The 21,100-nt window shown below is 42.6% G+C and overlaps 2 protein-coding genes across 3 annotated transcripts; both read left to right on the top strand.

The window, feature by feature from the left end:
* Window positions 1-363: 363 nt before the first annotated feature.
* On the top strand, window positions 364-13,668 carry LOC309710253 (cingulin-like protein 1). 2 transcript variants are annotated; one of them, XM_082539549.1, is made up of 19 exons: window positions 364-474; window positions 1,835-2,716; window positions 2,790-2,884; window positions 4,268-4,373; window positions 4,476-4,571; window positions 4,671-4,819; window positions 5,687-5,828; window positions 5,915-6,127; window positions 6,229-6,435; window positions 6,518-6,622; window positions 6,755-6,907; window positions 7,112-7,282; window positions 7,502-7,654; window positions 10,471-10,560; window positions 11,705-11,788; window positions 12,418-12,542; window positions 12,802-12,910; window positions 13,013-13,176; window positions 13,258-13,668. In XM_082539549.1, exons 2-19 carry the CDS (start codon window positions 1,856-1,858, stop codon window positions 13,334-13,336), a joined length of 3,102 nt encoding a protein of 1,033 aa, XP_082395675.1. In that variant the 5' UTR covers window positions 364-474; window positions 1,835-1,855; the 3' UTR covers window positions 13,337-13,668. The 2 variants fall into 2 exon arrangements, with proteins under 2 accessions (XP_082395675.1, XP_082395676.1); XM_082539550.1 differs by having other exon boundaries at window positions 403-474; window positions 1,650-2,716.
* A 104-nt stretch (window positions 13,669-13,772) lies between these two features.
* Window positions 13,773-18,062, top strand: aqp9a (aquaporin 9a). The gene is made up of 6 exons (XM_082539552.1): window positions 13,773-14,015; window positions 14,167-14,293; window positions 15,209-15,346; window positions 15,530-15,648; window positions 16,592-16,809; window positions 17,300-18,062. The coding sequence occupies exons 1-6, from the start codon at window positions 13,914-13,916 to the stop codon at window positions 17,505-17,507; spliced, it is 912 nt and encodes a 303-aa protein (XP_082395678.1). The 5' UTR covers window positions 13,773-13,913; the 3' UTR covers window positions 17,508-18,062.
* The last annotated feature ends 3,038 nt before the right edge of the window (window positions 18,063-21,100 follow it).

Below are 21,100 nucleotides of genomic sequence, written 5' to 3'. Positions count from 1 at the left end.
TTAAAAAAAAAAAAAAATCACCTGCAATAAAAAAAAACAAAAAACAAAACAAAACCAAAAAACTCCTTTACCCATGCCTTTATTTATTTATTTTTTAGCTCGAATATTTGTAGTTAAAATATTTCGACCCTTTCAAAAACAAATAAATAAATACATGAAAAGAAAGAAAAGAGGAAGTATTATAAGGATATGAATCCTAAATAATCATGAATCAGAAATAACTAAACGTGCTTTAGAACTGCAGAACTACTAATACAATTACATGTAGGGAATTCTTCGTATCATTATTATAGATTTATGTATAAGCCTACCTCAAAGCGAGCACTAGGCAGCAGCAGCAGCAGTCATATGATGTTTCTGTGTGACAGTGAACGCCTCTCTGAGCGGGGCTGATCATGTCTCGGCGGGTGGAGGCTGGACAGTCCGATCGGACAGAGGAGGAGGAGGAGGACAAGTCAGCGCTCACACAATACGGTAAGTTTGAGATTAAGAACAAAACCTGCTCTAAATAACGCGAACGACCTCAATCCTTCAAAGATACCCCATCTGCGGTGATCAGCAGCGCGTTTAAAGATGTTACTCCAACTTTTTACTACACCTTTTCATTAAGTCGCGGTCTTTTTACAACAGAAGCAGGTAGAGTTCTTGTATCCTTTTTAAAGTAGCGAAGTAAAGTTTATCCGGATAAAGTGTGTGAGTGGCAGATACTGTAGTATCCAAGGACAAATGAGTTCATGTTAAGTACCTAGAATGACAAAGTAAGAACGACCCAATGAAACGTTAGAAGCTCTTATTACGCATGAACATGGCAGGTTGTAGAAAACCCACCAATGGGACAATTTGCTGTCTTTTTTTTTTTAACCAAGTCATTTAACTTTTACTTAACATCAGCTGAGCAGTCGATTTAAGGGGAATTGAAGGGGGCTGGTCAATTTAAACTAACAGGACAAAGCAGCGGAGTGCTGTTTTTTCTACAACCTGGCAACCAAAAGTAGTTTATGACTGATAGGTGATTGGTGAAAGTTACTGTTTAGTTAGTCTAAGTTCAAACATCGCAATGAACTGAGGCTGGACTGGCTGAAAAATGAACATTTTTAATGTGTTTCTCTCTTTTTTCTGATTTTGTGGTGCTTATAAATCCCTTAAAACTATTATTATTATCATGATTATTTTCCATAACATTGATAGTTAACTAAATCAGCACATTTTGGAATAGTTAAAGGAAAAGATATACGCACAATAAAGCCATGTAGAGTGAAATAAAAATATATATATTATTGCCTACAATATATTGGGGTCACAAATGACCTCACCGGGTCACTTCTGTAAAAGTGTTGGTCATTCGAGGGTTATTTGGAGTGGCAGCATGCTAAGGATGGGGCTCGTAGGAAGACACCATACTGTCTTCTATTGTGTTTGTGTGTTACAGCCTCACAGTAGTGTGTTTGTTGACAAACATTTTCCTCAAGTGTCATACGACGGAGCGGATGACGACACCTCTCCACCTCAGCCAGTTGTAGTCGTCATGCAGTTGGCTCAGCTCGGGCTGTACAATAGTACGCTGTCATTAGCACACAGAAAGAGCTGTTTTCATTGCACAGCAATATCAGGCACTCACCAGCATCCATTTATTGTGTCTTTATGTGCAGCTGTGGGAGGAGCTCCTTCGATGTCTGTCCTTACGTTCCCTCTTAAGCTCCAACCCTGCTCCAGTGTTTTGTAAACAGATGATAAGGCCTGACCAACCTGAAGCATCGGTTTTCAATTCACTCTCCCGTGCAGTCTCCCTCTTGGTGTCATTTTTAACATACCTGTCTGTGCGTGTTACCACCAGTTTATCTCCAGAAGGGTTGGGATGGAGTCTCACAGGCCGAGCGGTTCTCCAGACATCAGGACACAGAGGGGCTACATGCTGGAGCACAGTCACAGGGGCAGCCAGGACAACTCGTTTGGAGTGAGGATTCAGGTTCAAGGGATTAAAGGTCAACCCTATGTGGTTCTGAACAGTTCAAGCCAGGACAGCAACAGGGACGTTTCTGTCATCACTCACCAGGCAGGGTACAACCCGGGTATGGCGCGAAGGTCCATGGATGACAGACAGCTATCACCTGAGCCACAGAAGATGGTTAACTCCCCCGTGTTTAATTATCAGAAACGCCCAGAGATCATGAGATCCTACAGCCCTGAAAATAATAAACTGAGCCCGGGGTTTCCTTCACAAACAGCCTCAAACAAACCGACTACCAACGTGACCAAACCCAGGATCCCTCTGCCTGCTGAGGGCCCAGGAGAAGACCCTGCTGAGTTGACCCAGAACAAGGCGCCTCCATCTGGTGGACAAATTTCTCCAAGGTCCCCAAACTTAGTGGAGACCGACTCCATCATTTCTGTAGGGAAACTAATAAGCCAGTTTAACAGCAACCAACGGAGGGGAAGAGGCCCGAGGAACAGGCTGAACCTCGAGGAGTGTCGTCGGTCACGCAGCGTGGACAGCAGTCGAACCTCTGAATCCTCCTCGCCCTCCCCTTCAGCTAGCAGGAACTCGTCTCTGAAGGGCGGGATGTACCCTCCTGGATCGGCCAGGGCTCGACTCCTCAGTGGAGAAGTCAACTTAAAGCCACCAAGCAACAAAGATACGACCGCCAAAGGGCTTCACAGAGCAGAGAAAGCATCAAGCGGTGACCGGGCTGATGAATCTGATGAAAGAGATGCACAGGTACAGGCTTTTGTTTTAGGGCAAAGTTGTCATTTGAAAGATCAGATTTATTTGCCGTATGTTCCCTAATCAGGTCACTCCCGATCTTCTGAAAGGACAGCAAGAGCTCTCAGTAGATCCAGCCGAAGACACGACGAAACAAATGCTGTTCACTTACCTGAAGGCTGGGTAAGTCCCCCCAAGCTTTCGGCACTTTACTTTAAAGGGGCAAACAGACATTTTAGGAACTATAGAGCATATATTTGATTTCTTGCAAATGGGTTGAATTACGGTGTTTGCCTATACCTTAAATAAGAGACTCCAACAGGAAAGGCAGCTTGATTTGTATTGTTAGCGTTTAAGCACACACTGTAAACTTGGAGGAGCAGCGAGCAAGGCTTTGTGCAAACAGTTACAAAGAACAGTGACCGGCACCTCTAAAGTTCAGCGTTTTCAATTTTGTTTGTTTAAAGTGCACAAAAGCAAAAGTTTAGAAATGTCAGATGACAGTGTTCTGGATTACTTTATAGGCTGTCACATTATTAGCTCTCTGAAGTCTAGCAAACAGGATATGACCTGTTGTGAGATTTAGACCCTTTTTAAAATAAATTATTAGCAATAACAAAGGAATTTTACTGAAATAAAAGTATAATATAGTTTCCCCTTTTTTCTTTTTCCTTAAAAAACAATTTAATTGACTTGGTCTCATTCTATATTCCCCCCCCCTGCTCATCCACACCTCACCTGCAATGCCCCACATACTTCCTTACCAGTATATCCGTATATCAGACTCAAAATAGAGGAGTTGTGCACTAATGTGAACACGTGCGGTGGAGATGTTTGTGCTTTACAGACGATCTGGCAACATGGTTAACATTGCACAAACAGTACATACAATACTTATAAATCATAAACTCTGAAGGATGTAGACTTTATCTATACATTTTCCATGAGAAACAGCTTGTTTGAGCTTGAGATCAGATAAGCAAGTGGTCCGGGTGATGGGGGCAGTTGTCTAGGCTCCATCTAAAATATGTAATATCTTCCATAACGGCTCTGCTGTTACTCTAAACTATCTTAATAAACAAGTTTTGTTTCCTGTTTTCAACCTAATTTCCAATAAAAAACCAATCGAACAAAAACAAGTTATATTTGTTGTGTATAACATTGTCTCATTTTTCATAATAGTATATTCAGTACTCCCTGTTGGTCTAGTGGTGAGTGTGTGGTTGAGATCAGGCAGTGCAGTCTGATACGGGGAGCTGCTCCAGATGTGTGTTCTCAAGTCAGGAATGTAGAGCACGACCATGTTTTTACTGATAAAATATCTGCTGCACTTGGAAAGTTTGAAACATCTACCAGTGCCTGTTTGGTGCAATTTATTTACAAAAAAATGCTGAATTATGTGTTGTACCCCTAAGAGAGGTCAAGTGAACAATGTTTTATTTCTGCATACCAAAGCTACTTGACATCACGCTCAGAGGAGGTCCTGCCCTGCCGCAACCAGATCAAGTTTCATCTTTTCATCGGTGTTGTTACTGTGTTTGCTAAATATTTTTTCTTGCTGCCCAGAACGACTGATGACGACTCCACCACCCATAGAAAGGTCCACCTGCTCTTTCGGAGGATCAACAAGCTCAAATGGAGAACTGCTGCCAATGTGGAGCAGGAGGAGAAAGTCAGTGTTGGCATGAGATGTTCGTCAGGGCAGCTCACTCTCCAATGTGATTTATTGTGTTTGTCTGAAACTGCTTATATTATTGCAATGTTTTGCTTTTAGGACTACGAAGAGGCGATAAAGCTCCTGCGGGAGAAACAGGCAGAGCTGGAGAAAGAAGTGTCGGAACTGAGGCAAAGACTAGACGCTGAGATGAAGGTGTAGTGTAGCCCCATCCTGCTGAGTCACCTCCAAACAGCTCACTTCCTCTTCCTGTGACTGACAATGTCCCTGTCTGTTGTTGTTCTTTTCCTGCAGAATGAAATGACTTTAGCCAAAGCCTGTGAGAAGGCGAGGACAGAGAAGAAGAAACTTCAGGAAGAGCTGATAAAAAGCCAAGCTGAGCTCAGCCAACTCAGGGACAAGCTGGGAGAAGTTGAGGCAGAACTTCAGTTTACCAAAGAGGAGTAAGGCTGTGACCTTCAGGTCATTCACCAAAGCTTTAAAGTAAAGCTCTGCCTAGTGATTCAGTTTAATTTGGTTTTAATTATTTAGTGCCAAATCACAACAAATGCCTTAGTGCACTTTATATTGTAAGGTGAAGACACAATAATCAGTCAGCCCCCTAACAGCAAGCACTTGGCAACAGTGGGAAGGAAGAACACCCCTTTAAAAGGAAGAAACCTCCTGCAGAACCAGGCTCAGGGCGGGGCAGCCATCTGACACTAAAGTCAAACTAGACTCGCCAAGCCTGAATGTGTCATGTTTCTGCAGTTTAGGTGAAGCACTCCATATACAAACCGACTGTTGGGATTTAAATGGTCAGGTCCAAGTCCAAGTGCTACTGGTCATGAAAGAGCCCAGCACGTGCATTTTAAAATAAAAATGATACTGCACAGCCTGCTGATCTGGAGGATTTGTTGCTTTTTGACGGAACTAGTACTGCTGCCATATTACAAAGTGCTTTTGATCTTCTAAACTAAGCAAAAAGACAAATTAGTATTTTTCCCACTGGAAAAAAACTCAACAACATTATTTTAATGAAATCCTGAGATACAGAACTTTAACTCAATGCTGTTTTTCAGGGTCTTCGTGTAAGCCTCTGCTCATGCTCTCTGGTCACTTGAGTGCACTCTGATGTATGATTGGATGAAGGGCATTGAACTGAAAGCAGTTAGTTGAATACACTTTTGGTTTAGTGGTAGTTTGTTTCAAAAGTGAAGATTCCTGTTTTTCAGTCTATTCCAGTTAAGCAGCTTTTTGCAGCATTTAAGGAGAATAAGCGAGCTCCTGTCTTTGATATGAAATATGAATCTGTTCTCGTATGTTGCCAGGGTGGCTCAAATGAAGGCTGAGAAAGAGAGAGCTAAAGCAGAGATGCAGGACCTTCAGCAGCAGCTCTCAGAGATGCACGACGAGCTGGACCGAGCAAAGAAAGCAGAGGTGATAAATGAAGAGAAAGAAGTCCTTCTGCAGGTAAATGAAAGCCCGCGAGCCAAAATATAGCAGATGTAAAGCAGCTTTTTCCCTTAAATATATATTTGTGATGGTGAATTTGACAGGATTTATCCCAGCTGCATGCAGAATTTCAGGAGATGCTACAGGTGAAGGAAGAGCAGGAGGACTTGCTGCATCGCAGAGAGAGGGAGCTCAGTGCCCTGAAGGGAGCACTTAAAGAGGAGGTGGAGACTCAGGATATATACACCTCTGCTCTGAAGGAGGAGCACGAACAGGAGCTTCAGAAGCTGCTCGGGCACTTGGAGCTGGTTAAAGAGGTACCAGGAAACATACCTCCATTTGCTCTGATCTATCACACCCCTGTGTCACGTCATATTTCGATGTTGATCTCACACTTTGCTTTCGCCCTGTCTCTCAGAGCAATGCTCTGCTCTGCCAGAAGAAGCTCGAGGCGGAGGAGGAGAGCGGTGCAGCTAAGGTGCAACTGAAGGAGCTGAGCCAGGAGAGAGATCAGCTGAGAGGGAAGGTGCAAGAGCTTAACAACAGGTTGGAGCAGCTGAATCAGGTGATCCAGGAGTACAAAACCACAGAAAGACAGTTGGAGCAGAGATCAAAGCAGCTTGAGGTGAGGAAAGGGGTGCAAATGTAGGGAGATAAATGTCAAATTTTCAGTTTGTTCAGTTTTCTTTTGCTTCATGCCGTTTCAGAGGGAAAAGCAACAGGTTGAGGAAATGCTGGACGATGTGAGGAGGAATGAAGAAGAGATGTGTCAGTCTAACAAGTCGCTGCTCACTCGCTTGGAAGACGTGCAGGTATCAAGGAAATAAGGTTGAGCGGGAGAAAAATGGAGCACACTTCATCATGTCTACTATATCATATTATTTCATGAGCATCATAGCTATGCTCTTGAAATGAATTCTTTACTCTGGGTTTTCTTCTGACAGGGTAAACTAGCCAAATTGAACCATGAGCACAGAGACCTGAAAGAGAAGCTCAGGGAGGAGAAGAAGCAAGTGGAGGAGCTGTGGAAGACAAAAACTGAGCTGGAAGATGAGAGAAGGCTGCAGGACAGGGCCATGGAGCAACTGCAGAGGAAGGTGAGAGGGGGACATAAACTATTCTTTTAAGGCCTTCCAAAAAAATTCTATGTGTTCTTGGAGCCAAATGAGGCCTGAAAGTCTGCTATCTTAACCCTGAAGCCATGAGATCACCAGAAACAGCTGTTAAGTCTCGTGCTTGCATAACTTCTTTCATCTCCTATGTCTCGCTTATCTGAGCTCTTTGTTTATCTGCACGGGTAGATGAATGGCATCATAGAGGAGTGTGAGGCGTCCACAGATGTGCTTCAGAACCAGGTCGATGAGGCCAAAGAAAAGAGTCAGAGGGACTTGGCCGAGCTGCGGAGACAGCTGCAGGAAAAGGGAGCAGAGCTGGAGAAATCCAGACAGGCAGCCAAAAAACTGCAGGAAGAGGTGTGGTGCTCACCGTCTCCCTGATTCATCAGCATGAATTAGTCTTAGTCACCAAAAGAAAAATAAGAGTATGAGAACATGCACGTTTTGTATGATTTTGAATAAAAGTGGTCAGACTCTACGGATTATGTGTTGTCTGTAGAAGTGTCTGCTTTACTGCTCAGCACCGGACATTGCATGTTGCTTTGTGTTTAACCTTTGAGCTGTTTTCTTGTTCAGCTGTTTCCTCTGGAGGAGGATCTGCGGAGGTGTCGCAGGGAGCAGCAGGAGGCCCAGCTGAGGGGCCGGCAGCTGGAGCAGAAGGTGGAGGAGCTGGAGGAGAGGAATGTTGCCGCGATGGACGAGCGAGAGCGCCAGGTCAAACTCATGGAGGTAAAAACATCTCTGAACCTCCAGCTTGTCAAACTCAAAATGCAGCGGTGGTTACCACTGTTACCTCACAGCAAGAAGGTTATGGGTTCAATTGCTCCATCAGGCTTTTCGGTGTGGAGTTTGCATGTTTTCTGGTTTTCCAAAGGCATGCATTTTTAGGGGCCTGGTTAACTGGTGAATTTGAATAGTTTCCTGTCTCTCTGTGTTAGTCCTGTGACAGACTGTTAACGTGTCCAGGGTGTACCCCGCCTCTCACCCCATGGTGGCTGAGATAGGCTCCAGCACCTCCTGTGTCATTTTATTGGATAAGCAAAAACATATGGATGGATTGATGGTTTACCTTCTGAAACAATATAATTACATTCGGATGGTAACAGAAACAAAATAACCTGTTCCTACCCCATTTTTTATTTTATTTTACTCCGTCCACACGTACACGGGTATTTTTGAAAACGGAAATTTTCCGTTTTCGTTTTAAAAAATAATCCCGTCCACACGTAAAGGCAGAAATGAAGGAAAACGCTGCTAGGAACATGCCAAAGCAGCAGGTGGCGCTATATTCCTAACCGTGTAGAAATGTTGGCCAATCAGAAGTCTAGAAGCCTCGGTGGGAAAAAGTAAACAAAGCTGGGGCATAGAAGCAGAACCGAGTCGTATGTGTGGAGGGACAGTAACTGTGTGTGTATATGTAAGCATTTAAACACTGCAGAGACTACAATTAACAGTATTGTAGAAATTCATTTCACCGAAACAATAACGTGGCGCACACTGTGACGTCAGAAAAGGCGCACATCTTTGACGCTGCGTTTGTCCACACGTAAATGCAAAAACGGAGTTTTAGAAAATATCCACCCTGGCCGGAGTTTTTTAAAATCTCCGTTTTCAGTGACAAAAAACGCCGTTTACGTGTGGACGAAAGGTGCAAACGCATAGAAAAATCTGCGTTTTCAAAAATACCCGGGTACGTGTGGACATAGCCCAAGTGAACACAAGACTGTTGGTAACACTTTGGCTACTTCCACACTAATGCGCTTTCATTTGAAAACGCATCGTTTTCTCTCCGTTTTGGCCTCCCGTCTACAAGGCGTTTTCCCCGAAGGAAAACGCAGCGTTTTGAAAATGAATAAATTTGAAGACGGTGCTTTCGCGTCGCAGTGTGGACAGCGAAAAATGAGACCTTGGAAAACAATGACGCATTTTAGTCATGTGATGCAGTCATGTGACCAATTAAACAAAGATAGCGGAGGGCAGCAGTTGTTTTGTTTGCTCTCAATTTCGACAGCCCTATTAAAGATTAATATCAGTTTGTACATGCTTCAGATAGCTTTTCTTCAAATTTGTTAATTCTCACTCGCTTTTGCAACTTTGTACTTTTGTGTTACTCGCAGCAACAAGTCCACCTCATCGGTAATCCATTTAAAAACTTGACCTTTCAAAGAGCCGGAAAGTAAATATGCGGCAGACAGAAATCAGGCAGGCCGAATCGTCTTGCGTTTCACGCATGCGCAGTACTGGAACGTAAGTGTTTTCGGCCGTTTCAATGTGGACGCACAACTCTATCCGGGCTAGTGTGGACGTAGCCTTTATTTCACCTTAGTTAATATACTTATTTGTTAAAAATATTTTACATTAAACATTGTAACAAATTGAGCTTAATTGTATCTCCAAACTAGCCAAGGAGTGGAAGTCCTTTTAGTCAGCTGTTATCATCCGTAATAGAATTTCATATAGTCACAGTATTTAAGTTGTTTTAGTCTGGATACTGTTCTGCTGCCCGTGCAAGCCACTTTGCAACCCACCTATTGCCCACCCCCTCCTTTTCCTGTTATTTCTAACTCATTCAGTGGCCTGCCTGCTGTTATTTATGTCTGCAGTGTTCTTTACTGTTCTTGCTGTTTCTCTTTCCACACCAGAGTTTCCAGATATGAGGGGAAAGGTGCTGAGGTTCCCAGGGCAGAATTAGAGAAAAAAATGACTGCAGATGGAAAAACAATCCTGTAATCACTTAAGTGTCTGTCTTACAGTGTCTGCTCATTTACCTACATCCCTATGGGTGCAGAAAGGGAAAGGTTAAAATGAAGCATTGTTAAACTGTCTTTTCCAGGTGCTTGCCTCTTGTTTATACAGACCTGGAGCGAGACTTTTTACTAAAATTTGTGTGGCTGCATTAATAAAACCAAGTAATACAAAAGTATCTCAGAGTTCACTGTAGATCTAATCCTCCAGTTTAAGCTTAAAGATGAAAATCTACCCACATGGTTAGATGGCAACAGTAATATTCCCAGCTATAACACGTGTAAGAGCGCGCAGTCACACACGTAATGTTTACCTGTTCCTCTGCGTGTATTTGCACTGTCACCTGTACCTGCTCTGGGTGAGGAGAAGTTCACTGGAAACAGCGTCTCGCAGCTCAGCCCTGTTTGTCTTGCCGATGCAAAAACATTACACAGTGATACCAGCGTGCGCACTGTTGACACTTTGTATCAACCGAGGAAGAGCGTATTTACTGTTGAAAGTTATCAGACCTGTCCGACCGTTCTCAGAAACCTTCTTCTACCTACCCCCACCCCCCACACACACACATCCACTGCTAACGCAAGCAGAGTTTAACATAATAGCAAAGCGGGTTTTTTTGTGCATTTTTCCTGAAGGCTTCCTTGTATAATGTTACCCAATACCCTCGTCTAATCTGAGTCAGCTTTCTAACCACATTCTCCAGAGATAAATATCTCATGTCCCCTGTGCTTCCAGCGTGCAATTTAAATGAAGTCGATGATGGTTTGAAGCATCTTTTCATTCATTTCCTCTCCTCTCAGGAGCGCATCAGCCACCTGGAAGAAGACCTTTGTGATGAGCGCGGCAGTGCTGACCGCTTGATGGAGCGATTAGACAAAACCAAGGAGCAGGCAGGTTTACTCCCTTGTTGTCTTTGCTGTTTTTTTGTGTGTGTGTTTTTTTTTCCAGATGAAGCTCACATTTTGCATTTTTCTAATGCTCATGAATTTCCCTCAACAAAAACAACAACCTACCAGTGATAGATTTATTGCCTGTCTCAATTTTGGGCCCTCAGCTCTGTTTTGATCATAAACAGATGTTGAGCTGAGAGCTCAGATTTCTCTGCAAACACCCAAAGCTGCTGATGTTTCTGAGCTGCGCGTAAAACAAGTTTGTTTTGTTGTTTCGTCTGGTCATTAATCATGCTTCTTCACCGCTTCCTCATCTTCAGTGTGCTTTTAATGCTGGCCTACGTTTAGGGAAGCAAAGTAGTACACAGTAGGTGACACAAAATGCTCTTTTGGTTAAACTACTAAGCCCCCCACCCCCACTCCCTGCTCCCCCAAAAAACAGCTAACTATTGTGAGCAAGTATTCACACTCCCTCCTCTGGGCCTCTGGATGTTATTAGTGAGGAGAGCCTTTAGATCTGATGTGTCCGCTCAGACCGGACTGAATTTCCTCTGTTTTTATGGAAACCTTTTATTTAAACTGAAAGTTTGTAATAACACATGGTCTTGTTTGCAGTCAGTATTGAAGAGAATGCATGTGAACGGAAAGCAAGTTGTGAGGTTTAGTGTTAAAGGAGAACCCTTGTGCACATTTCTAGTGCCTTATATTCCTTTTAAATCAATGTTTCTTGCATTATTCAAAGGTTACCCTGCAATTTATACTTTGTCCTCCTCTCTTTAAGCGAACTTTCCTCTGATTGGCTGCCCATCACAAACAAAACGTTTGAACGGTAGGAGGTAGATGCGTCTGTCCTCACAGCCTCCGGGCAACTCTGTGCATCTGAGATGCCTTTGTGTCTCTAAGCAAGAATATCAATTTCTTTGACGTCACATTGAACCAACAGGGAAAAAAACACCTCAAACTGAGTGTTTAGAGAAAATAAGTAAAAGTCTACTTTCAGGGGGAAAACATATGAAGTACAAGCTCAGCAAATAATAAATTAGTAGTTCAGTGTCCATATGTCCCAGCTGTATTTCTTATGTGCGATGTTATGCAGTACATGTATAATGGATAATAAAAACTATGTTTCTCTCTGCATTAACAGATGGATCAGATGCGGAATGAACTGATGCAGGAGAGATCTGCCAGGCAGGATCTGGAGTGCGATAAGATAAGCCTGGAGAGGCAGGTAATTATCCCTAACCCCCCAACACCAGACAGCTAAACAGAGTGAAATCATTTCTGGAGAAAAAAAAATCTTAAGGTGGAGTCAATGTGATGCAAGAGACTGCTGCTGAAAAATGAGGGTTAAGATCCAAGTTAGATACTCAGCTCTTTTAAGCTTTTGCTTTTAAATAATAACCAAAATCAAGTGAAATACTCATGTAAATGCATGTGGAATAAAATCAGCATGGCGTTCAAATTGTAAGATTCATGTTCAATATCAGCATTGATGTTAATGGTGTTAATGGAAACCTGCTCAAAGGTGCCCTGCAGAGTTTTTTTTTTTAAATTTCTTGTAAAGATACAAAAAGGTTCAGCTTACTCTCAGCATTGCTCACCAAACTGTATTGCTTACATGCTTGAGGGTTAACAACTGTGCAAAGTTTTGCAAAGCTTGTTTTTTCCTACTTTGTTTAATAGACCATTGCCTCCCCCCTTTGGATCCGTGGAATAACAACCTCAAGCTCTTACATTCTTGTGCAAGAAGCAAACAAAACTGCGACCACCCTGAGAAACTACTGCTTCATGTTGCTATTACAGATTTTTTTTTTTTTTTTAAAAAGCTAAAATTCTTCATCGTATTCTCTCTGGCAGAATAAGGACCTTAAAAGCAGAGTGGCTCATCTGGAAGGTTCACAGAAGAGCAACCAGGACTCACTCGTCTCCAAGCTCAACATCCGCATCCAGGAGCTGGAGGAGAGGTTGCAAGGAGAAGAGAAGTGAGCAAACACACAGCAAAAAGTGACCTTACTTTAACAACTTCTCATCAGTTTTAGACATTAATATGGATTAAGGCTGTATGGATCAGTGCAACTACAGAAACTCAGATTCTTGGTCCTGGCTCTCAGTGAGTGGTGGACCCATTTATCACTTGGTTGTAAGAAAAATCATCTCTGGTCTGCACACTAGGAGTGTGTTAAGTTACACAAAGCTGGAGGAAAAAACAGGCACATGATCCCTTGTTGCTTTTGCTCTCAGGGACAACAACAACTTACAACAAGTGAACCGCAGGCTGGAGCGCAAGCTGAAGGAGATGAAAATGCAGGGAGACGAGGAGCGCCTCAACCTGCAGAGCCAGACGGACCAGGTCGACACATCTTTAACCACGAATAAAACCTTGTTACGATGTTCTCTTCAGCAGGCGACTCGACTCGTGATTCTTTATCTCGTTTTTCCCCGAACTCTGCAGCTGACTCAGAGGCTAAAGACGGCGAAGAGGCAGATGGACGAGGCGGAGGAGGAGATCGAGCGTCTGGAACACGCTAAAAAGAAGTTGCAGAGAGAGCTGGATGAGCAGATGGAGGCCAACGAGCAGCTTCACAGCCAGCTGAGTGCAGTGCGGAATGAGATGAGGTGATCGATCGCTCTCTGCCTTTAACATGCCGCTGCACTAAATCACGTCATCACCATCATTTAATGTTTTTGCTTCAACAGGCGGAAGAAGAAGGCCACTCCCCTCACTAAGGTCGCAGAGGACGATGTGAACGACTTAGACGACCTGGGATCTGACTGACCCGCGCTTAAAAAGAATTCAATCTGGAATTTAATGTCACTGTGAACATTTCACAATTGAGTAAAATGTCATTAACAACTCAGGTGTGACTTCCACCTTGAGCTGCATGGCACCTTGCCAATGCTGACCTCTTGTGGTGATATTTATAACTGCATTATCAGACCAACTTGATTATTCTTAATCTCTAATTTATTCTGTTGGTGTATTAATGAATATGACGTGGCGTGAACGTTCTTAAGATAATAACTAAATGCACTAAAATGCTTTTTTCAACATTCACCAGTGTATATACGCCTCCAGACACTGAAATAAATACAGCTGTGTGACATTTCTGTCAGTCTGAGACTTTGACTTTGAACAAAAAAATGAGAGAAAGCTTAGTTTAAATGTAAAAACAACACAAAACTCGTCTGCTGGTAACCCTCAGCTATGAAACTCTGTCAGAATGGTAGTTGCACGAATGGATCAATGGCCTGCTCTTAATGGCTGAGGCTGTGCAGAGGTGGAGATGTGACTCTAATGAGCTCCAGGGATTCAAAGCGCCTGACAGTTTTGACATCTGTTGGCACGGCGATACATGGAAGTACAAAACAAGAGAAGCATGAGGCAACACTGTGCTCTAAAACATGGAATATTTAAGGAATTTCTGGCAGAATTCCTGGGAACGTTTGTCTTGGTTGTAAGTATTCTTTTCTTTTAGAATGAAACTATTTTTTTTCTCAGAAATCAAACATTGCATCTGCTCGCTTTAGAAGTTCCTGTAATTCCTTCAGCTGATTTGATTGCTTTATTTCAGTTTGATTAATGATATGTTCCTCTCTGTTTGTCAGCTGTTTGGCTGCGGCTCCGTCGCTCAGACCGTCCTCAGTCGAAACACCCTGGGCGAACCCCTCACCGTCCACATCGGCTTCTCTGTAGGCCTGATGATGGCAGCGTATGTGGCCGGTGGAGTTTCAGGTAAATGCCGCTTTTAATGTTGCTCTTATTTAGTTAATTCTTTATTTCTGCTGACATAAAGTTGGCCTCAGATGGGCTGCAAGACCCCGATTAGCTCTGCTTAATTTATGCATGGCCAGCAGAGCTGACACACTTGTGAAGAAAATCAAAAGTAAAAAGTTTTAACATTGTAGTTGTTAAAAGTTTGTTTAGCGTTCTATCTTAACCTCTTAATTTATAGTCAATACAAACCGTCTCTGCCTGAACATATAAAACAATCTGACACGACTCTCTTGTACGTGCTGCTGTAATAAAAACATTGATACTCATGAGGCATGCAGCTTGTAGTATTAAATCTTTATGGCTTCCTGTCCGGCCATGTGCCACCTCCCCCAGCTCCGGCATCAACAGGAAGGTGCCAGCTCTCTGTCCAGATCCACCAAATGTGTACTGACCATTGATTTATTAACACAGCCTCTCTGGGGTCGTACATAACCCTGGGCACTAAATGTCCTGCAAACTGCATTGATCATAGGCTACGTTCATCTGTCTATAGCAGAGACCAGACTCAGTCCCAGTGAGAATGCTTACTTCATGTGAGCAGGGGTTTGAATTGAATTAAATCAAACCCCCACCCATAGTATTTCATGAAGAGATATAACAGGCAGGTTTCTCATATATATATATATATAAAAACTACCTGGCCTTATTAAAAATAACAACAGAATCTTTTTTGTTTTTTTGAGGTAGTGACCTTTATTCTGCCTCTAAAAAAACAAACCGTGAACCGCCCTGGGGGGCTGCTCCCCTGCTGTTGCCTCTTGTAAATGTGACAGCCTCACTAATGATGGAGAGGATATCATGCCAGCCACCCACACATACACACACACACACACTGCACCCCTCTTTTACTCTGTGCTTTGTCCTCTCTCCCAGGGGGCCATGTGAACCCCGCTGTGTCTTTGGCCATGGTAATTTTGGGCAAACTGAAGATCTGGAAGTTTCCTTTCTACGTCATCGCTCAGTTTCTTGGTGCTTTTGCAGGAGCTGCTGCAGTCTTTGGATTATACTATGGTGAAGCCTCCTTTGCATATGTATATAAAGCCATAACAAGTGTTATGTAAAGAAGTGATTAAGTGCACAACACTCAGCTGCCGCTGTGAGAATATTTTAACCCTGGGTTTGACTGCACAAGATAGAAATGGATCCCTGTGACTTGTTGCAGTTATGTCAGATGTCTCTTTGTGCTCCTCACAGATGCCTTCATGGACTTCACCAGTGGGATTCTGTCAGTGACGGGTATCAATGCAACGGGCCACATTTTTGCCTCATACCCCGGCAGACACCTGTCAGTCCTCGGCGGCTTCATTGATCAGGCAAGCTCTAGTCGCGGTGAACCACTGACCTCCGCTCTCTTTCTGCCTCTAAATACTGTAAAGTCTGGCCAATGTGGCTAATGCAGAATCGATCGGCCTATTTAGTCTGAGAACACCCCCTTTTCGGCTCACTTTTGGCCCTAATGTCCATTTCCTGGTACTCTGCAGAAGGTCACATTTACTTAACGCCATTTCCAGTCTGTTTATTTGTTGCAGCAATACAAAATTAACACGTCTGCTTGTGTTTCCAAAGATGGTGGAAACCACAGCAGGTAAAGCGCTGCGATAAGTCTGCTTAGTGCGATTGTGTTTATGCAAATGTTATTTTCATTCTCATGCTCAGAGGTCAAGTACGATTTGAGTCAGAGTGAATCATCTGCGCAGGGATCAGAGTTAAGATGTTGCAAATGTGATTTAAATGCACCCAGATCACTATACACATTAACTGGACATGTTTTATTAATTTGTATTCAGATGTTTTCAGTTAGAAAATTATAGTTATTTTATAATAGAAGTTTGAAGAAATTCACATGATGGCATATTATATGACTGTGAAGTAAACAAATAGCTTAGTTACTTCAAATTGCACAAAAATCCCTCAAATAAATGACATGAAATGAGTTAATGAATATATTAATATGTGCACTGGTCCGCGTTATAGAACATTAAACAAAGAAACAATATATAAACAATATATATCTAATATATCAAATAAAAACTACAGCTGAGTTGTGCTCAGCGTTTAGACTGTATCCATGGCTTATGTCTTTATTATGATGTGCGTTGTGAATTTAATAGTCTGATGGCAGATGGGTAAAAGCTGTCACTGGGAAACTGCTGCTCCATGTAGTATATTATTGTAATTGGGATGTTACCAGCGTTTATCAAAGCTACACAGCCAAACTCATCCATTAATCAGAGGTTTGCTGTTCCTCTCTCGAAGGTGGTGGGAACAGGTATGCTGGTTTTGTGCATTCTTGCTATCATCGACGGCGGAAACATCGGAGCTCCTAAAGGCGTCGAGCCGCTGGCCATCGGCCTGATCATCATGGCCATCGGCGTGTCCATGGGGCTGAACTGTGGCTACCCCCTGAACCCAGCCAGAGACCTGGGACCCAGACTGTTCACAGCTGTGGCAGGATGGGGGATGGAGGTCTTCAGGTAGGTGGAGTCGAATCACATATAGATGATTATATGATGATGATGGGTGGGCAGTTTGGCCATTAGGTGAAAAAGTCTAAACGTGGTATTATTATTAAAATGCGTGGAATATGTAACTTCTGAAGGATAGATCATTAATGTATACAAAGAAACTCTATGCATCACATACTAAATGTGGACTTATGTAGTAACTTTATTTGATGATCTCTTACTTACAAAATAATTTTGCAGTTATAAACATGTGGACACATTCTGTGAAATGAAAATGTAAATACAGACATATCTCCCTGCCTCTCTTCAAATCTTTCATTGAGCTATTTATCGAAGTGAGCCCGTGCTGGTGACATGTGTTACATAGTGTCACATGCGACAGATGCAGTCGATGCTTGTGCATGATCCGATGGAGGCACCGGCGATCAACAGCTGCCTCTTTTTTCTCCCACTGGTGTTTTTGACTCTTCCTTCCTGTTTCCCTTTTCTCTGCACGCAGCACCGCAGACAACTGGTGGTGGATCCCAGTGGCGGGACCGATGGTGGGGGGAGTGGTCGCGGCCGTCATATACTACCTGTTCATTGAGCTGCACCACCCCCACGTCGAGCACGAGAAGCCCCAGGAGGAAGAAGAGGAGGACGAGGAAGACGAAGAGGATGATGACAGCAGTCTGAAGGACAAATATGAGATGATCACGATGAGTTAAGAAGACTTTCACCTTCAGGACTGAGCGCTTTTACTGTCAGTCAGATGAACACCAGCGCAGCTTCCATCTGTAAGGACAGGATCCATGTGTCAGTGTCATCTCATTGGTAGCTGTATAGGCTGTAGTTATACTTCAAGCTTTTTTCAGCCCGATACACCACCAAAGACTTCCATGGGTCTAAATAAAAATAAAATATATTTGGAAATGTTCTGAAAACACAGAATAACTTTTGCTCGATTGCCTGTTGTTGCATTTTTCATAAACTCATGGAAATCTCAGTCCTGTGTATTTGAGATCATTACATAAATATTAGCAGCATATGTGTTGTAAATACCATTTTGTATATACAAAAAAATTCTCCTTTTTTGCATATACTAAAAATAGAATATTAGTTCTGCATGCTTGCAAGTTCCCTGTTACATTTCTTTGTGTTTTTCTCAGTGGTTGTCGTGATATTTGCGTATTAACTTCAAACTTTTTGTGCTTGTTTTGACTTTTTGCAAAACTCTCTTACTCACTTTTGTTTGTCGACATTAAAGTTTCTACAAGTTGCAACTTCTCCTAAGATTTTTCTCTTCACCGCTCTGCTGCATTTGTAATAGAAAACTGCACATCAACCTAAAATGAGATGCTCAGTTGATGTAAACATTCTCATACGAGCAGTTTGTAAATTGCTCCACAGACGAAGTATGTCCTGTAGAATGTCATCGCTCCAGCTAATGTCCCCAATGCAGATGAAGGAGCTGAGACTCAGTGGGTTGTCTGATTTTACTTCCACCAGGAACCTCAGGTGGCAACTTCAACGCTGCAGAATTGTTAGAAAAGTCAAATATGATGGGATGATAAGACTTAAAAGTGAGAAGCTTCATCATTGTTTCATCTGGGGGATTCTCACCTTTGAGTTAAAATAAGAATACCAAAAGAATTATTTTAATAATATGGATTGAATTCTAGTTCTGATAATGTTCAAGAAAACCCATGTTAAATAAGAGCTGTGAAGTGGAGAAAAACTTGTTCCAAGTTCTCTAACTTGACGAGTGCTCCTGTATAACATGTGGAAAAGAAGCTATAAAATTTGAGAATAATTTAACATCCAAACAGGATAAATTTAATTCAAAGTCTCCGTTAGCTCAGTTAGCCATGCTTTTTTTTTAAGGTTTTCCAAAATAAAAAAGAAAAGTAGTAAGCTAGTAGTAAGCAGCTGTAGCACAAACATGTTGTTGGGCTACCTGCTTCATTCCTTCAGCATTCCAAGAATAGTTAGAAGTGAGTCAGATTTAATGTTAAGTTCCATTATATTGAAAAAATATTTTGGATATTTCCAACAGAAATCGGTGTAAATTTAGGCCCTTATATCTCAGAGTCTCGGTACGTGCCTCTTAAATCTAGCAGAGTAAAAGCACACAGGCATATGAAACAAGTACAAGTAACTCAAAACTCTGTGAGTAAATGGATCATTATTTACAGTCCATATGGCTTCATACAGCAGTTCAACAGTAACACTAGCAGAGAGACAGCAACAATCAGGGGACAAACAAATACTAATACTAAATTAACTGATATATAATCTTATTCTAAGCTGGGGAGCAGCTACAGAGGACAGAGTGGGCAGTTTGTAGACGGACATGAAGATACATGTGCAGGTACATGTGATTCTTGCTTCTTGTCTTTCATCCCTTTTTCAGGCTTTGAATAATGTGGGGTGACGGTAAAAGAACTGGGTCTGGGGATTTTCCATGTACACAAGTAACCAAGACTAATGACTAAACCCCTCAGACTGACTGAGTGTAGGAGCACTGAAAATCCTCTGGCTGCTGGACAACGAAACAAGCATTCATTCTGCGCAGGTTCTTTGTTTGTGCTGCTGCCTTCATGGTGAGCAGAGCCTTGCTGCCGCTCAGTCCACAAGTGCCCGTTTTACAGTCGTGCTTTTGTCACTGCAAGGAGAAACAAAAGGCACACTGCTTGCTGATCGGCTGTGACATCAGCTCCTTGCAGAGAGCTGGAACTGTAAATGCAGAATATTGATAATATCCTCTGTGTTACGCTGTTTCAGATGTAGAGGGACATAGATGTGGGAGCTGTGGGGGAATTGTATGAGAATGGATCACAAAATCAGTACATATTCAATCACTGGTGTAAACGTACTGGAATATAAATGAGACACAAAATACTAAACCTCATCCCTTGTTCCTGGATTTAATAAAATCGTGTTTACAACCAGCAACTGTAGCCGAAGAAATGCGCAGAGAATCGATAGCGGGCCACATTCCCCTGCATGTGCAAATGCATGCTCCCTGGATTTGACTTACTTTTTTATGGGTGTTACATCATTGAATGCACTCATGGAGCAAAGTGATCAATAAGTATAGGCAATAAATAATATAGTGCGTAACACACATGTGGAAGAAACGAGCAGGCGTGTGGCGGAGACAGAATAAAAGCTTTTGATCAGCTGCTTTTTCCTTCCAACAAATGTATTCAAATAAATAAAAAAAATTATATCTGAGAGCAGGCAGCAATGAGTGTTGGATTGTGTGTCCTCCTGAAACAAAACATATATAAAGCTGTGCGCGTATCTCTGTGTTGCTGATGCTGGTGACTCACAGGCTGCTAGGAAACCTGCAGCACCATCATGGTCTCTGAAGCAGCTGCGCCCTCTGCTGTGAGCCTCACGCTACTGCATTTATCACAGTAAACAATGTTCACTCCAATGGTACTGTAATTTTTACAACAGGTTCTCATCCCAACCACATCAGGGGCGCCACCTAGGGGTGGGCAGTTGCCCCCCCCTCCCCCAACTGCATTAATTCTGCGCATCCAGTGCAGGTTCTTTGTTTGTGCTGCAGCCTTTATGGTGAGCAGAGCCTTGCTACTGCTTAGTCCACAAGTGCTAAGTTTAACTAAGTTTAACTAATGCTAATTTGTTATTAAGGGGCCCAGAGTATGCCAAGGAAATATCCCCCACAGCATAACACCAGCAGTAGCCTGAACTGTTAATCCAAAGCAGGATCCACACTTTCGTGCTGTTTACATCCCATTTTATTGTCCGAAATTGCGCAGACCAGGCAACATCTTTCCAGTTTTCCACTGTATAATTTTGTTGATCTTGTTTGAATTGTTGACTCAGTTTTCAGCTGGAGTGATCTTCTGCTGCTGTAGCCCATCTACTTCAAGGTTCGATGTGTTGTGCATTCAGAGATGGTCTTCTGCATACCTTGGTTGTAAAGAAATGATACTCCCTTTTTTCTTTTTCATTCTCTGTAAATCCTACAGATGTCTATGTGTCATTGCTCAGGGCTGAAATATCAGCCTGTCTGGCACAAACAACCACGCCACATTCAAAGTCGCTTAAATCATCTTTTTCTAGCCATTCTGATGCCCAGTTTGATCTCTGGCAGGTTGTCTTGACCTTGTCAACATTCCTGCACTGAATTGCAGGCACGTGACTGGCTGATTGCATATTGTGTTGACCACTTGAACAGGTGTACTTAACAACGTGGACAACAATTTTGCAAGTTTAACTTTTAACTGCTGTAAAAGGATTTCTTATTTTATTAGCGGTGTGTAGATGTTCGCTTCACTAACAGAGT

The sequence above is a fragment of the Aulonocara stuartgranti genome (assembly GCF_965226115.1).
Source record: "Aulonocara stuartgranti genome assembly, chromosome: 7".
Taxonomy (NCBI): domain Eukaryota; kingdom Metazoa; phylum Chordata; class Actinopteri; order Cichliformes; family Cichlidae; genus Aulonocara; species Aulonocara stuartgranti.
Note: the sequence above shows the minus strand (reverse complement) of the source record. Positions and strands in the feature narration are given on the sequence as shown.

Bases quoted from the DNA above. Each gene is read 5' to 3' on its own strand.
- LOC309710253 (XM_082539549.1), top strand. From the start codon at position 1,856: ATGGAGTCTCACAGGCCGAGCGGTTCTCCAGACATCAGGACACAGAGG. The intron at 2,885-4,267 runs GTAAGTCCCCCC...CTTGCTGCCCAG, and splicing joins TTCACTTACCTGAAGGCTGG to AACGACTGATGACGACTCCA. The intron at 6,128-6,228 runs GTACCAGGAAAC...CCTGTCTCTCAG, and splicing joins ACTTGGAGCTGGTTAAAGAG to AGCAATGCTCTGCTCTGCCA.
- aqp9a (XM_082539552.1), top strand. From the start codon at position 13,914: ATGGAAGTACAAAACAAGAGAAGCATGAGGCAACACTGTGCTCTAAAA. The intron at 14,016-14,166 runs GTAAGTATTCTT...TCTGTTTGTCAG, and splicing joins TGGGAACGTTTGTCTTGGTT to CTGTTTGGCTGCGGCTCCGT. The intron at 14,294-15,208 runs GTAAATGCCGCT...CCTCTCTCCCAG, and splicing joins TGTGGCCGGTGGAGTTTCAG to GGGGCCATGTGAACCCCGCT.